This window comes from Eleutherodactylus coqui, chromosome 1, assembly GCF_035609145.1.
Source record: "Eleutherodactylus coqui strain aEleCoq1 chromosome 1, aEleCoq1.hap1, whole genome shotgun sequence".
Taxonomy (NCBI): Eukaryota; Metazoa; Chordata; class Amphibia; order Anura; family Eleutherodactylidae; genus Eleutherodactylus; species Eleutherodactylus coqui.
Genome location: NC_089837.1, coordinates 232,702,337 through 232,720,389, shown reverse-complemented (window position 1 = coordinate 232,720,389; position 18,053 = coordinate 232,702,337). Strand labels below are relative to the sequence as shown.

At 43.3% G+C, this 18,053-nt stretch overlaps 1 protein-coding gene across 1 annotated transcript in view; it reads right to left on the bottom strand.

Moving 5' to 3' along the window:
* SMPDL3A (sphingomyelin phosphodiesterase acid like 3A) overlaps window positions 1–17,688 on the bottom strand; it is a 41,804-nt gene extending 24,116 nt beyond the window's left edge. Inside the window, exons 1-4 of the mRNA XM_066606477.1 lie at window positions 17,537–17,688; window positions 11,296–11,509; window positions 10,132–10,276; window positions 5,163–5,259 (exon numbers count right to left, since the gene is read on the bottom strand). Coding sequence (XP_066462574.1) covers window positions 5,163–5,259; window positions 10,132–10,276; window positions 11,296–11,509; window positions 17,537–17,678 — 598 coding nt within the window. The 5' untranslated portion in view covers window positions 17,679–17,688. The remainder of the gene's footprint in view (window positions 1–5,162; window positions 5,260–10,131; window positions 10,277–11,295; window positions 11,510–17,536) is intronic.
* Between the last annotated feature and the right edge of the window lie 365 nt (window positions 17,689–18,053).

The following is an 18,053-nucleotide window of genomic DNA, read 5'->3' as shown; positions in this document are numbered from 1 at the left end:
TTGTGGGGTGCTTGGCCATCATATGCCTGCGCATGCTGGTGGTGGTGGCTCCCCGGCTGATCTTGGCGCGACAAAGGTTGCACACCACTGTTCGTCGGTCGTCAGGCGTCTCTGTGAAAAACTGCCTCACCGTAGAGCACCTTGACCTCTGCAGGGTGGCATGGCGCGAGGGGGCGCTTTGGGAAACAGTTGGTGGATTATTCGGTCTGGCCCTGCCTCTACCCCTGGCCACCGCACTGGCTCGGCCTGTGCCCACACCCTGACTTGGGCCTCCGCGTCCTCGCCCGCGTCCACGTCCTCTAGGCCTACCCCTACTCCTCAGCATGGTGTATTACCAGTAGTGCAGAAACAGAACATTGTAATTAAATGTGCCGCTTATTGGCCTGTGGTTGGAGGCTTCGCTTACCGAACGCACAGCAGAGCCAGGAAATAATTTTGCGCATGCCTGCTGTAACACTTAGCTGGCTGCGTATGAATTAGGAGGACAACTACACCCAGCACAGACCCAGTACACTGAGGACAGTCACAGGCAGCCCAAATAGATTTGTTTTCCCAAATGTTTTTGGAAAGGCCCACTGCCTATATTCAATAAATATATGTCTTCTGTCCCTGCCTCACCACTACTGGCCCTGGAGTATGTAAAATAACTGCAGACTGTTGCACTGTGGACTGGAATACAGCGGTGATGTAACAGCCAACACAGAGCCAGGAAATAATTTTGCGCAAGCCTGCTGTAACACTTAGCTGGCTGCGTATGAATTAGGAGGACAACTACACCCAGCACAGACCCAGTACACTGAGGACAGTCACAGGCAGTTCAAATAGATTTTTTTTCCCAAATGTTTTTGGAAAGGCCCACTGCCTATATTCAATAAATATATGTCTTCTGTCCCTGCCTCACCAATACTGGCCCTGGAGTATGTAAAATAACTGCAGACTGTTGCACTGTGGACTGGAATACAGCGGTTATGTAACAGCCAACACAGAGCCAGGAAATAATTTTGCGCAAGCCTGCTGTAACACTTAGCTGGCTGCGTATGAATTAGGAGGACAACTACACCCAGCACAGACCCAGTACACTGAGGACAGTCACAGGCAGCCCAAATAGATTTTTTTTCCCAAATGTTTTTGGAAAGGCCCACTGCCTATATTCAATAAATATATGTCTTCTGTCCCTGCCTCACCACCACTACTGGCCCTGGAGTATGTATAATTACTGCAGGGCGCAATGCTCTGCACGGCCGATATACAAAAAAAAAAAGTGCAACACTGCAAAAAGCAGCCTCCACACTACTGCACACGGTTAGATGTGGCCCTAAGAAGGACCGTTGGGGTTCTTGAAGCCTAAAATACTCCTAACACTCTCCCTATAGCAGCTCCGGCACCAACAGCACTTTCCCTGATCTCTGTCAGAATGCATCTGTGGCGAGCCGCGGGAGGGGCCGATTTATATACTCGGGTGACACCTGATCTCGCCAGCCACTCACTGCAGGGGGGTGGTATAGGGCTTGAACGTCGCAGGGGGAAGTTGTAATGCCTTCCCTGTCTTTCTATTGGCCAGAAAAGCGCGCTAACGTCTCAGAGATGAAAGTGAAAGTAACTCGAACATCGCGTGGTACTCGTCACGAGTAACGAGCATCTCGAACACGCTAATACTCGAACGAGTATCAAGCTCGGACAAGTACGTTCACTCATCTCTAATAATGAATTTTTTAACTGTCTGTGTGAAAAAGCGCTCATGTGTATAGCCTAATTAATAATAATAATCTTTATATAGCGCCAACATATTCCGCAGCACTTGTAAAACAAAACCACGGTTACATGACATAACCAATTAATGAAAACAGTAGGGGTGAGGGTCCTGCTCCAACGAGTTTACATACTACAAATAATGGGATAATACAGAAGGTAAAGAGTCTTGAAATGTACAAAGTTTGGCAAGGTGGCGAGTGTGGGATGCTATACACATAGGCAATTGTTGAATTTAGCCGTAAAGTGGCTGAATAGACATGACTGCAGAGGGCAGTTGATTGCGACTAGCAGGGACAGCAGTCAGTAGGTTTTTACAGCACTCCTGAAGTTTTGTGAGTAAGGGATTACCTGGATAATTTTGGGTTGTGCGTTCCAGAGGCCTGGTGCTGCCCTGGAGGCAGGAATGAGAGCATCAAGTTAAAGGGGTGCTTAATCTGATTTTGTTAGCTGAGCAGAGGGCGTGGGCTGGGTGGTAGATTAAGATGAAGGAAGCAATTTAGGGTGGTGCGGTGCTGTGAAGGGCTTTGTCTATGAGGGTATTAAGTTTACATTGAATTCTATACTTGACCGGCAGCCAGTGCAGTGATTGGCACAGGGCAGAGGCTTCCATGTAATGTCTGGACAGGAAGATTAGCCTGGCTGCCACATTCAGGAATTGGAGGGTGGAGAGTCTGGTGTGTGGGAGGCCGATCAGCAGCGAGTTGCAATAATCGAGCTCAGAGTGGATGAGGGCAACAGTGAGCGTTTTTAGCATGTTCACGGTGAGAAAAGGGCGAATTCCTGCGATGTTCTTGAGGTGCAGCTGACATGTTCTGGCAAGAGATTGGATGTAGGGGGTAAAGGAAAAATCGGAGTCCAATATAACCCCAAGACAGTGGGCGTGCAGTCTGGGAGTTATGGCGGAGCCACACATGGAGATGGAGATGTATGGATGAGGTCGGTTAGTAGAGAGTGGAAACACCAGTAGGTCAGTTTTTGAGAGGTTCAGTTTTAGGTAGAGAGAGGACATAATGTTAGAGACAGTGGACAGACAGTTGGTGGCATTCTGAAGGAACAGTGCTGTGATGTCACAGGAAGAGGTTTATAACTGGGTGCTGTAAGAATAGAGATGGTACTTAAAGCCAAATCTCCTAATGGTTTGTCCAATTAGGGCTGTGTACATAGAGAAGTGGAAGGGTTTCAGGACCGAGCACTGGGAGACCCCAACAGCAAAGGGAAGAAGAGAGGAGGTAGAGCATGCAAAGGATAAGCTGAATGAGCAGTCAGATAGGTAGGAGGAGAACCAGGAAAGAGCAGTGTCCTTTAGGCCGATGGAGCAAAGCATATTAAGGTGGAGTTTGTGGTCAACAGTGCCAAACACTGTGGAGAGGTTGAGAAGAATCAGTAGGGAGTAGTCACCCCTTAATTTAGCCGTCAGGAGGTCATTTGACAATTTTGTAAGGGTGGTTTCTGTCAAGCGTAGAGGGCAGAAACCGGAATGTAAGGGGTCAAGAAGAGAGTTTTCTCAGAGATAGCTTATAAGGCAGGAGTAAACTAGGCATTCTAATAATTTGGAAATAAAGGGGAAATTTGAGATGGGTGGGTAGTTGGTAGCTTAGGGTGAATCAAGAGTTGGTTCCTTCAGCAGTGGGGATATGATGGCATGTTTGAATGAGGAGGGGAAAATGCCAGAGGTCAGAAAGAGGTTAAATATAGTGGTGAGGTGGGAGATAACCACCGGGAATAGAGACCGGAGGAGATGTGGGGGAAAAGGGTTTCTAGCACAAGTGATGGGGCGAGGAGAGGAAAGCAATCTGGAGACTTCTTCCTCTGCCATTAGTCTAAGTACAGAGAGCAAGCAGGAGCTAAATGCAATGCTGAAGAGACTAGGGTCAGGGCTAGTCTGGGATTGGGAGGCTATTTCTAGCCAGATGCCGTCGATTTTCTTTTTGAAGTAATCAGCCAGCTCTTCAGCACTCAGATCCATCATAGGGGAACTGTAATTTAGGGCTGAGAAGGGAGTGAAAAGTGTAGAGTCATTTAGGGTTGTGAGATAGTGAGGAAATGAGAGGTGAAGAAGTCTTGTTTGGCATGGTAGGGGGTTGTAAGTTTTGAGCATGAATTTGAAGTGGAGAAAGGCTGCCTAGAGCACCACCCAATGAAAGGTGTTTGAGGCGTGAGCCATAATTGCCATGGTCTGCACTGAATAGCTTGAGTCACAAGGGGTGCCGCTTCATCAAGGGCATGTTTGAGCATGGTGTTGCAATGTGCCGCAGCTAGGTTGGTGTAGGAGAGGAGAGAAATAGGGAACAAAGAGTATTATAGGGTCTCAGCAAAGTTTTTTGTGTGAACGGCCTTTTCTGTCCATGTGCTATCTGTGAAATACATGGGCAGCACAAAGACCAAAAATACAGCAGTCTGAATTGGCCTTAAGACTACAGCTACATGGAGACTTTTTGTAGCATAAATTCATGATTATGGGGGTAGCCATCTTGCCTGTTCTGCAGTTAGTAATAGTTAGAAATATGCTTTACCACAGCCTAAGGAACCATAAAAGCAATGGACAGGAACTGACTTCTATGGAAAAGAGAGTTCTAGACATGTTCTGTGAACTGCACAGAGGTCATTGTGCAGGAAGGGGAAAGCTGGCTGTGACCATCACCCATTGTCAGTGATATGAGTCAATGTTTTATTGCGATACAATGTTTTTTAAATATATGTTACCTATCTGAGTAATCCTGTCTCTGATGTGAATTAAATGATTCTGGATTTTTTCCATAGAACAGGAAGTGCCAGACTGTTATTGGGCTTAGTAGTCGGTGTGAAGAAAAAAAGCAAAAATTCTTTAAAAATATGTTTAAATGGAACTGGTTGCATTGCTCGTGCAATTCAATCTGTGAGGAACAGGTTATAGAAAAGGAGGAGCTGATCAGGCAGATTATAGTTTTGTGGGAAAAGAGTCAGTATAATTTAGCAGTCAAGTGGGGGGTCTCATCAGTGATCGACAGCCGGGCCTGCACAAATGTGTACAGAAAGAGAGCTGTCAATCAGTGAGTAGAACCGCCCATGGGGCGGGAATTAAAAAAAAAAAAAATAGAAGTTATACCAACTTTTTTCCTATAAAACTTTACATCAATCTGCCCACAGATAGGACTGTATGTTCAACATGACAGGTTCCCTTTAATATAAAAACTTGATTTATACAACAGCTCATTTTGATGACACAACCCCTTTAAGCAGAAGTGTTTTCGCAGCAGCTCATTGTTAGTCATTCCCTAATCTGTGACCAAGATGATTTGCATTGTAAGTTTCTTAAGTTTATTGAGTAACATAGGAAATTTTCACAAGTTTATAGTTTTGACTTCTCTCTTAGTGAAGTAATGCATTTCACTTCCAAATAATAAAACAGTATATAGATAATACTGTAATACCTTTCCGAAATGTTCTGAGAGCTTCTTCAGATAGCCATGGTTTCCAAAATTCTGCCACTGCTGTATATACCTCACTTCCTGCTACAGGCAACTGGTCCTGAAATACATTAGGAAGAGAACAGGGGTCATGTTATTGAGGCTCCAAGAGGTGATACAGAGAATTTCATTTGGTACAGCCATGTCAAGTCTTATAGTCAAAAGTGAATTACCACTTTTTACTCCATGTCGTTTCAAGTCCATAATCATATGCAGCTAATTTCTTAATAAATCTTCATAATCATAGCCGATTGTGCAATATTTCTCCAGTACAGAGCTCCAAATCCTTTGCATGGACGTAGATACAATGGGGACATCTCATCAGAGTTAGATAGAACCTGCCTCATTGAATACAATATCTGATCTGCAGGCATTATGTTATAGAGCAGGAGGAGCTGAACAGATTAATATAAAGTTTTATGGGAAAAAGTTCAGTAGAATTTGTAATTTCTTGCTCTGAATCACAGCCCAGGAATGCACTAGGTGGTCCTACCAGTGACTGACAACTTTCCTTGTATGAGTATATATACACAGATAGCTGTCAGTCACTGAAAATGTTGCATTGTATTAGTCATGTGATCCACCAAACAGGGCGTGTGACATATGAATTGGAATAAATTCATTTATGACACCTGATATTGAGCTGTGAATATTTCATGACACCATCTGGATAATGAAGTGACATAAGCATTATGCATAGAGGACGGTGCTTATACGGAGTGTTTGAGGTTAAAGCCTACAGCTGACTCCGATGATGCATGTAGCAAGTTATGCCGCCGATGAGAGAAGACGCTGATAGTGAAGTGACAAGTCATGTGCCTTTCGACTGCCAAGGTGTTGAGACGAGATGTATATTTTGGTGAGGGACATCCCTTGAAGTGAAAGTGGATGGAAAGTGAAAGAATATTTTGAGTCGCAGTAGAGATATAGAGTACTTTAAGAGAGTTTACATTGAGTTATGCTCCAATGTTAAAGTACGAAAACCCTCTTATGGAGTGTAATATTGTTTATTATGCTAATGTAGAAAGCGCTGCCTTCATCTCTGTCTTTCAGCTGCCTCGCCATTCTGAACCTGCATCGCACCACTACCCATGACATCAGCTCTTGTTCAGCCACTGATGGATCTTGATGGCCATCCAGCATCATCACCTCCACAAACTACATCCTGATGCTATATCGGGTCCAGACCCAATGCAGTGGTGCCAAGAGATGAACAAGGGTCAGGAGTAAGGAGGGTAAGTATATAGGACACTATATTTTGGATTAATCCAATAGATAATGATTAGAGATGAGCGAGCACCAAAATGCTCGAGTGCTCGTTACTCAAGTCAAACTTTCAGTGATGCTCGAGAGTTTGTTTCGAGTAACGAACCCCATTGAAGTCAATGGGCGACTCGAGCATTTTTGTATATGACTGGTGCTCTGCTAAGGTTTTCATTTGTGAAAATCTTAGCAAATCACCAAAGTCATGTAAAAAACACAGAAATGGATAGGGCAGGCGAGGAGCAACATGCAGGGCTGCATTTCGGGCTTCGAGGTCTCACTATTAAGCCACAATAGTGGCAAGAGTGAGACCCCCCCCCTGCACTGTCAGCATAAAGATCGTTCTCCTCTGCCACAGCTGTAACAGCTGTGCAGAGAAGAACGATGTTAGCCCATTGAATTCAATGGAGCCGGCAATACAGCCGGCTCCATTGAAAGCAATGGGCTGCCGGCGAGCGCGGGATGAATTTTCAGGAAGGGCTTAAAAATATAAGCCCTTACCCGAAAATCATCCTAAAATGTGTAAAAAAAAAAAAAAAAATGTATACTCACCTTTCCGCTGCAGCCGAAGTTCAGTCGCGTCTGGCCGGCAGTTCTCCTGAACTGCTTTCTGTAGTATTCAGTAGGTGGGGATTTAAAATCCCCACCTGCTGAATGGGCTGCCTCTGATTGGTCACAGCTCTCACCAATCAGAGGCAGCTCTCACTCACCCATTCATGAATTCATCTAAACATGCCCTTGAAGTGCTATTACACATGCGTTAATTGCCACAGGTGATGCTTGCAATTTACCACCTTACTACTTGCAGCCACTAATGCACATGTAATAGCACTCTAGGGGGCATATATACTTACAGTGGTGTAAACTATGCATCTGTCTTCCTGCCACAAATGTATTAAGAGGCCTGCACCTCCTTAAACATTAGTCACGTGGCGGCACTTCAATGCACCAGGTGTAAATCCATGGCAGCTCCAAGCTGCTATAGGTCTCTGATATAATGTACACCAGTTTCTGGTATAAATGATGGCAAATGTAGGCAAATCTGTAGGCTGTGTGCATGCACTTCCATAGAGATCAATATGAGTGCGTACGCACAGCCCGCAGAGATGAGTCCGTTGCACTGTCCACACACTGACTTCCATGGGTGACAGTACAGGAAGATCAGTAAATATACAAAATACATCCCTGGACAATCACAGGCATAACTTGAAGCACCTGGGCCCCAATGTGAAATCTGTAACACGGCCCCAAACCTTAATTAATAGTACTGGGCTCCCTATATGGAGAAGAGAGGCCTTATGGGCTCCTTTAGCCTCCTCTACCCAGTTGGTAAAATGAGTACCCAGCCTGCTGAGGGGTAAAGATAACTGGGGAAGACAATGGCAAGCCATCCTGCAAAAACAGTCTGCCAAGAAAACGTCAGAATGTGACGTCACCCCAGGAATCAGTCATGACTCCGTGCTTGCTCCAGCGGACTTTACCTTTATCTACCCTATCTTTAGCAGATTTCGGAATGGAATATCCACAGCACTTACAGTAGAAGCCATGTGGAAAAAAATGAAAGAATTATGTCCACATAGCACAAAAAAATTCTGCATGGATTCAGCAATGGAACTAACACACACTACAGATTTTCATTGGCAGCATGTCAACTATTTGCATTACAAAGGGAGAAATCCAAAGCAAGTCCATAAAAAAATCTATGGCACTATTAGAGGCAGCTTTTCCAGCTGTGGGTTAGCTGCAGATTTGTTGTGGATTTTCCCTGTGGAAAATCTGCAGTGAATACAGCCCATGTCAGGGGTGTCTTCACACATACTATTTTTATGCAGTTTTAGAGGCCAAAGCAATAAGAGTTTTTTTTTTTTTTTTAATTAGTGGTAATAAAAATATAATACAATCGCCTTATATACCATATTTTTCAGACAAAAGTACACATTCGCCTATAGGATGCACCTATGATTAGAGACATAATAAGTCTTACCATCCACTTCCTGTGAGTAATATTCAGGTAATATAGTACGGGCACTGTTAGCAGCTGGCAGTCAGACTACACCAAAAGATTGCTGCGCATTTTATAGCAAAAGTAAGTGCATCTAATAGTCCGAAAATACAGTACTTCAACTTCACCATCCACTCCTGACATTGGCTTAAAAAACTGCATCAAAATAGTATGTGCAAAAGGCACCCCAAAGAGGAAGCTCGAAGAATATGATTTAAGAAGGTTGTATAATTTATAACCAAACAAATCTTCTCTGTTCTTTCCCTCTTGGGATCTCATTAGTACCGTGTACATAAAAACTCCCTCATGTTTGGTTTACTCGCTTTGCTCTCTCTGCATTTTTTTGTCTATATAACATAAATATTCAATTTAGATGAAAAATACTGTATATTAAAATTCTTGTACTCAAGGCTCTCATTCATCTTCCATAAGCTGAAGAGAATCCGCAAACAGTTTGTATCTTCATTCACTAAATGGTCGGATCGGTCATTGCATAAAGTATTGTATCATAAAATGTAGGAAAGGAATTTCAAACAGAGGGCTTATTTACACGTCCGTATATCGGCTACGCTCTGCCCCGTCCCAGCGCACTGCTCCCATCCCCCCCCCCCCTCCTGCAGAAATGGACACCGTATATCGGCCGGGCGTGAAAACCTGGCCGATATACGGACGTGTGAATAAGCCCAGAACAAGTATATTATACTACACAAAGGGAAATAATGGGTGGATTTTTAGCAATTTACTATTACTACAGCATCAGGAGAATGTCAAACAACTCTCCATCAGTCATCTATTGAACCTAATAGCTTTCTGCCTGACAATGGTCGCATGCAGAATTCCACCATGGATTTCCGCAGCGGAAAATAAATTGCGGCATGTTCTATTTGCCATGGATTCACACTGTGGGAGGTCTCCATTAATATAGCATTAATGGAGATGGCGGAAATCCGCGATCACTCGCAGGCACTTCTTTGTTTACTATCGCGGTACTCCCGTGGCGTAAATCCGTGGGCGTATCCCGCGACGCTTGTGGGCATGAGCCCTTAATTATATTATATACTTGTATAGCTTATACAAAGTGGCTGAATGGACACTTTAGATACACCCATCTAGTAGTGTGTAGGACATCCTTTGGCCTACACTACCACAGCTATTTTTCATGGCGTCCATCAATTCATCATGCTATTACTCCACCTCCACAAGCCTGAATTGTTGACAACTGACAGGAAGGGTTCATCAAATCATGCTGCTTGTACAAAAATTCTGATCCTTCCGTCAGCATGGTACACCAGGTATCTGGATTCATGTGACCAGGCGATGTTTTCCCGCTGCTAAGAGATCCAATTTTTGTACTCTATTGCCCTCTGGAATCTTGTCTTTCTATTTTTTTGGAATGGCACTTTAACTGTCCATCTGCTGTTATAGCCTAGCGTTCAAGTGCTTTATAGGTCTATACAGTAGTCTGTGACAGCCTGTATACAAGTTGACCACAGCTTATAAGCACAGACCTGGGAGCCAGAACAGAGGTGTGGTACTGGACATGCAGGGAGTCAGGAGATTTGAGTATAGCGTATTTTATTATTTTTGACCATGGGGAGCAGGAATTTTCAAAAAAAGCTCAGACAAGCCCTTTTCATCCAGTTTAAGGAATTAACATCTGAAAATTACCTGGGGCCAGTAGTCATGATTACCAAGTGCAGGAAACACAAGCATATCCGGTAAAAGGCTACGGATAGTGGAGGTCATATTGCCAATGACATCTATCACAATTTTTGTGGACAACTCATTTACAGGAACATGAGGTGGACTATCTCTGTGGAAGAGAAATATGAGGGGTTTATGTTAGACAATTTTCTATACTGCTGAAGAAGTTGGTGCTATACAGATAAAGATTATCATTATTATTATATCATCCTTCTTTGTCCAATGGAAATCTTAAAAAACTCTCTTAGTAGCAGAAGTTTGATAACATCCTGAAAATGTGACTAGAATAGATAATATCTACTTTGGCCACTGATGATAAACTAAGTATTTTTGGGTGCCACTGGAGCATGTTTGTGTGGTTAGTAGATAAAAAATCTTGACTAATGACTGGATCCACACATATAATGTCACAATTCTGTGATTTCCTATTTCATAGTCTAGGACAAGATTTCTCTCAGCAAAATTATACTGCCATTGCAAATTATATAAACTTGTTGGCCTCCATAAACTTTTTCAGTTTGTATAAGAATTGCCCAGTAACACCCTACTTACCTGCAAACCTTTTATGTATTGAGAATAATATTGCTAGCCTTATTCCTCTTAGGGCAGCTTCACATAAGCTGCGTAGCGAATGCATGTAACAGTCGTGCAGCACGCAGCAAGTACGCAATCATATTGCGTGCTTGCTGCAGGCTGCTGATCGCCATGCACCATCGTAATACGCGTCTAGATAGAACATGCTGCGATCTTTATTGCACGCATATTTCGCACAACATGTGTAATCAGGAGCCTATAGCAGATTGGTACAGCGTATTCTGCGCAGAGAATATTCACTAACAATACATTCATGTGAAGGAGTCCCTAAAGCGACTCTCTCGGCCTGGAGTAACAAAAATGGCCACACCAGCGTCTCTGATGATCTGATGCACACTGTGCCCTAGTATGCATCATTAGTCCTAGACACTACACCTGCTTTGGATTACCAGTGCTGTCCACATGAGTAGTGCTCACCAATCAGAGCAACACGTAGTGTCTTAGACTACCGATGCTGGTTTCTTCAGGACTGGAAGATTGCTTTAACTGTGCCAGCTAGATAACCCTTTAATAGTAGCAGAAATTATTATTTACCCAGTCCATATCATGAAGTCAGCTTTTTGTGTAGATGTTTTTATGTATTGGATTGATGAAAGAATAAGTCCATATGGAGAATCACACATAAAGTCTCCAAAAATTCCAGGACTGGAGGCATTGACACCCTTAGAGGACAAGCATACTTTGGTGTGATCATCAGTAAGGTGATATGAGAAATCCAAATGAAGATCTGAAATATGCCAAAACTGACCTGTAAGTAAAGCAGAAAATCAGTTATCATCTACAGGAACGGAAATTACTTAAATTATATAATAATTACAGACTCTTTTAATTGGTTTGATGCATGGCAGGATATACAGCTATTCAGAGTGTATTCTGAAAGTGAATTTGTCTCAAGACAAAGAATAAGGAGATATGACCTCTGAATTGATCAGGGCCTTTCACTCAAATTATCATGGATTAGTTTTGGACTACTTCAGGGTTGGTAGACAGCCTGTTAGGTCCTGCCTCTGGGTGCTAAGGAGATAATTTCAGAACCATAAGTGTATGGTAGATGGCATTAAGGGATTAATAAACTAAAGGGGTTGTGTAAGCTGTTTTTAATGTAAAACCATGTTCCTCATGCAACAAAATAACAATCAGTAATATATTGACCTCTTCTAGCTCTCTGCATCTCCTATGTCGTTGCTCAGTCCTCTGTGCCCATTGTTTGTTTGCAGGCTACCTGACATCACAGGTTGCTGCAGCCAATGACAGAGCTCAGTGATCAAGCTCTGTCATTGGCTGCAGTAGCATATGATTTCCTACAAACAGGCTGATGCAGCCTGTAAATATCACATCACGGGAAAAACCCAGAGTGAGGTTCAAAGAGACTTGAGTATATTAGTGCTTGTTAGCCACCCTTTAACTATCACAGAAGCTTGTAAACATAAGGTGAACAAAAAATTCCTTATATGATGCTGATGAATTCATGATTCCTCTAGAAACAGGGGATGTCGAAGACACAGACCTAGGTTTGAAAAAACCATATCATGCCCAAAAAGATTGCCATTTTGATTCCGAGGTGTGTAGTTGTCATCCCCTTCTGCTTAGCAAGCCTGTTGTCACTCTAGATGCTGCGGCTGGGAACAGGCCGGGGCAGCACATTCCTGTAACTCAAAATGCTGTTCCAAGTCCCACTTCAAAGCATGTTTACTCTGAAACACTGGCATTTCAGAATAAAATATATAGGGAACATACCTGTCCTGGGTCCTGCTACCTATGGGTTGGGCAGGATGAACCTAGTGACAGGTTCCCTTTAACACAGAAACTGGTACAAAACAGGAACTTTTCTTCAAAGAGAGGCTCATGCTTGGAGATTACAGTACAATGCTTGGTGGTATCACTACTAGCAGGCACAATTTCTTTGTACATTGCAACCACCAAGAAATTGTGCCTGCTAGTAGTGAAACCACCAAGCATTGTACTGTAATCTCCCAGCATGAGCCTCTCTTTGAAGAAAAATTCCTGTTTTGTACCAGTTTCTGTGTTCATGTGAGTTGCCACATCAATCTTCTGCTTAGCTACACACGACCAATGCCCATGAGCCTCACCACTCTTGCCCATTACAAGTGGCACTATTTACAGGGCCCAAATGTAGGCACAGATTTGGATGCAGCAACATCATTGCAGATGCTCACAACACGTTATGTCATTTCTACAATATGCCTATGCTATTTGCTTAGTGCAAACCTTCATTCATATACATTAGAACGGCTGTGCTATACAAACAGCATAACACCACATGGCACACCATGATAAACGTGTAGCAGAGAAGATATCCAGGTTACCACTGCTACAGCTGTACAGCGAGATAATTTTTTAAATTTTGGTTTAAACTTCCACTAATAGAAAATATTTAATTGTGGGACAACCACGTTAACAATGATAGCCAATGTAGAGGTTTTTAAAAAAGACAAGTCTTCATTGTTTGCTTATCTACAGACTTTAATAACATGGTTATTTTCTGCTACAGTATTACTCTAAATATAAACAGCTTCCTGGTGACACAACAACTCACAATGTCAAATGTCAGGATTATAATTTCTGTGTGGATATACTGGTTGGTCTAGAAACTATTCCACTGCAGATTATATATAACCTTGCCATACTTTTTATGGTAATTCAGTAGAAAGTCATTATCTCTACATATTGTGCATAGAAATATAGCTTGTATCAAGTTTTGTTATTTACCTTGAAATGTATGAAAACTAGTAGAAAGAGAGAAGATGGAGAAGTTCCTTATAGCAACTAGTTTGAATAATGAATATATTTTCTAACCCTTCTCTAAAATAACTGGAATCTGAGTAGTTCCTCTTCGGTCTGTGCTACAACACCTACTTTTCTTTCTACAGCAATTCTCAGAACCTTAGAAGTGACTAGTTGACACTAGTTCACAAGCTGGAGACACTTTGGCTCTGCTGCATATTGTATTATCTTACAGTATTTAATCATCAACAGCAATTAACAGTACAGCTTCCAGTTTTCAATGTTTTAAAGCAGTTTTCAATATTATATCAGATTAGTAGGGTTACAACTCCTAGAACTCCTGCTGATAAGATGTGTGATAGGGCCTGCAGCCTCTTAGTTGTATACTATGGACAATGCTATACATTGCATACCGTAGTGGTGATGCCTGATATTGATGCTTAATCCCATTCACTTGAATGGGACTGAACTGCAGAAAGGCCATTTGACTGATGAAGGTAACATCTGGGGGTACTGTTGTATTATGTTGCCACCCAAACTTAGGGGTGGAGACATAATGCAGCTGGGTTGACATGTAGGTGACGCCCCCAGCTTCTGATTGGCTCTCCCCACTGCCGTGCTATATGAGTTTCTCAGCTCTCAAGTGCTGTCCGGACCCTGCAGTTGTGACAGTCGCGCTGCTGTGACCTCTCCGACTGGCAGCGTGTCCTGGTACCCTGTGCTGTGGGATCAGCACTGGCAACTCCTCTCTTTTACCCCTCCGGTGCTGTGGCAATGTGCGGTCCAATGTCCGGTGCCTGTGCCGATGCCACCGGGGACACTGATGTGCTACTAACTATGCTGTTCACGGGCGCCAGAAAACACAGTCCTGAGGCTACCGTGGACACTCACAGTGTGCAGTTCAGCACAGCTGAACACTGCTGGCAGGGCAGCAGAAGCAGAGATTGCAGCCGGCCGCCAACACTAACAGGCAAACAATGCTTACACGCCGCTAGCCATGAGCACAGTGTGTTGAACGCAGTTAGGGCGCCAGGGAGATTTGCTGAACATTCTTCAGAAGGCTGACATCCATCAGCTACCGGAACATCACACCTTACAGCCGAAGATGGCAGAGCAGTGGGACGGTCACAACTGCAGGCTCTGAACAGCACTTGGGAGCTGAGACACTCAGATTGCACGGCAGCGGAGAGAGCCAATCAGAACCTGGGGACGTCACCTACATGTCAACCCACCTCAATTATGTCTCCACCCCTAACTTCCGGTGGTGACATATTACAACAGTACCACATCTAGGGTTTACACCCGACCGGTAAATTACTGACCTGGCCGTTAAATAAATATCTCAAGTCCAGTGCTAATATTTATTTTTTTACTGGCCATATTAATGGCCAGTAAAAAATAATTCTCAGTTGCCAACCGTCTGAATAACCACCCAACACCATTGATCATGCATTTAACTCACTCCATCTGTAGCTCTGGTCCAGTGGCCATTGTTGCTGTAATCAGACTGCGACCTATGACTGCACCCCCCTGCTCTGCACTCTGTACAGGAAAGTTTCTGGATGCAGGAATGCAGACGCCAGGGGGAAGAAGTCAGAGGTCAGAGGTCTGATGCTGCAGTAGTGGCCACCAGATCGGAGCTACAGACAGAGTGAATTAAATGCTGAATGGTATTGGGTTGCTGCCCAGCTAGACATCCACTAAGAAGGACACTATTGATACTTTAGCCTCTAAGGGGATCACTATTACGACTGGAGTCACTAATAAGGTCACTATTATTACTGGAGTCACTATGGGCATCACTATTACTACTAGGGCCACTAAAACTGCTCCATACAACCTGACATCACTGCGGGTGGGAGAAGTGACCCTACAGTGACAAACACCATGGAAGACCCATTCTCAAGATTGGTGGGGGTCTCAGCAGTGAGACCCTGCTAATTAAACTTTTTATCCCCTAACCTACCCTATGGATAGTTGAGAAAAGTTGGTTCTAGTTCAGCCACTTTAAGGAAAAAAATCTGCAGTGTTTGCACTTGTCCTAAGACTGTTGACGAACCTATATCTATGATCAGCAGAAAATCTCCCAAACCTTTAGTATGCAGTTTATGTGTGCATTGTGAACTATCTGCCATTACACAATCTTGTGCAGTGATAGGTTCACAATTCACTCAGTTTCAAGATCATTGTTTGCTTGTGTTACTGCTCTGTCAGTAGGGAGACAGCTGACCAGAAAGTTTATGCTGACCTGTAAAAAGATTAGTTACCTGACATATCTGATGTTACAGATTGCAATAATAGATTTAAAAGGGTTGCCTGTCTTTCCAGAAGCAGTGCCACTCTTGCCCATGGGTTGCGTTTTGTATTGCAGTTTATCCACATAAAACATAAAATCCCACATTGTTATAAGTCTTCTTAGAAAAAGGGAGACCTCCAGGATCGTTACAGGTGCTTGTACAAGTGCATCTCTTGTAGACTTGTTATTTAGAAGGGTATTCCGGGGATTTACTATTAGTGTCCTATCTCAAGATTGGTGGGCATCCGTCACTCGGGGTCCCTGCCAATCAGCTGATCCTCTGGCCAACTGTCAGTAGAGCAGGGCCAGATATCCGCATCGGTGGTCAGAGCCAGAAATGAAAGACTTCACTCCCACAATGGGAGTGATGCCTTCTATTACACTTCTGGCTCATCATTGTGGTCAGAGGCTGGAATATAATAGAAGGAATTGCCCCCATTAATTTCAATGGGAATGAAGCTGTCAGGAGTGAATGTTTGGCCCTGCTGCACTAACAGCGGGCGCAGAGGTGTAACTGTAATGCTTTATTTATACTACTAGGCTCCCTATATGGAGAAGAGAGACCTCATGGGCCTCCTAAGGGTCCTGGCCCTGGTTGCGACCACATCCCCTGCATCCCCTATAGTTACACCCCTGAGCGGGTGCCGGTGGATCAGCTGATTTGGCAGAAATCCAGAGTAGCGGACCTCTGTCGATCGACTATTGATAACCTATCCTGAGGAATACCCCTTTAAGTGGGATTTATTAAGGTTAAGGGCTTACTCATACAAACGCATTTACACAGGATATAGCGCATGCAAAATTTGCTCACGCAATACACAGTGAATAGAACCCTTTGATTTCAACAAGTTCATTGACATAAGCACATTTTGCGCATGCATTTCATTTGCAAAAAAAATATGCAGCATGTTCTATTATCGTGCACATAAGCACAGCACATATTAAACTAATTTCAATTAGTTGCCTAATAAAATCAATGGGAGCATGCTTGCTTTCATTTTTGTGCTCGCAAATATGCACAACATGTGCGCAGAAAAATACAGTAAAACACGCACAAGCATGCAAAAATGTAACACCCATCATACAAATACACAGTGCAAATGCACGCATAAATGTGCTTATGCCTGTATGAAGCCGGATTCACACAGGCATATTCGGCATGCAACACATAGTGAATGAAACCCACTGATTTCAAGTTCGTTCACATGCGTGTATCTTGCATTCACAATACCGTTGTGCAAAAAGATGCACAGGACCGTGGCTGCGAGTTTTCTTTGCACCCGCAAATGCGAAAAGTACAGGAAAATCCACAGCACCACGCGCAAAAACACAACCTCCGATGCACAAAAATGTGGCGCTGATACACATGCGCTCATATGCATCTGATCTAAAAGAAATGCAAAACAGCTAGACCAAATTAGCTGAAGGGGAGATGGGGGCAACCGAGTAAACTTAGAACAGTACAAAGGTAAATAAGGCAGCACATTTTCCGGCCAGGTAAGGACGGTGTAGATTTGCTTAACAAGCAATAACTAAATAAATGTTTATTAGAAAATCCCGCAGTGACTGCTCTGTCTTTTGTCATTGGTCCTTGTACAGATAGTAATCTGCTTCTGCTAGTAAGAACGTGTTAATGTTCCACTTTAAAGGTACGTTACCTTCTTTCGCATTGTAGACAAGTACACAGACCACTAAGTTGGTGTAACATGCCAACATACTCCCTGCTGTACTGACCTGAGACTTCTTGTATACTGTAGTCTCCAGGCTTCACTGGAAGAGCTGAGGTAGCCAAGGGGGCGAGAAGAACCAACCAAACGTTAAAAAAACCCATCTTCTTCTGCTGGAGATCTGCGATCTGAAGGCTATTCCTTCCCATGACTTTTATACTTAGAAACTTCCTTGTTTACACAATGCTAGGCGTGCGTAACTCCTCCGGTTACACTCATTAACCTCTGCATGTGTTGTAGCAAGTAGATGCAAGAAGCCACAGGAAATATGCAAGATATACCATGTCCATTTTGTCCAGGTTTTGAATAGCGTATGGGCTGCAATTATTAAATAATGATGTAGTCATTGAACTGACAATTACCAGAAACACACAGCAGTTTAAGAGACATCAGATGAAGATAAAAGTTTATGAGCAGCAAGAAAAGTCCAAACGGATGCCTGCTGTGACCATGAAAAGTAGATGTTGAGGTTTTCATGTTTACTTGTGTAACGAGATAGTCACAAAAGGAATGTTTCATATGTT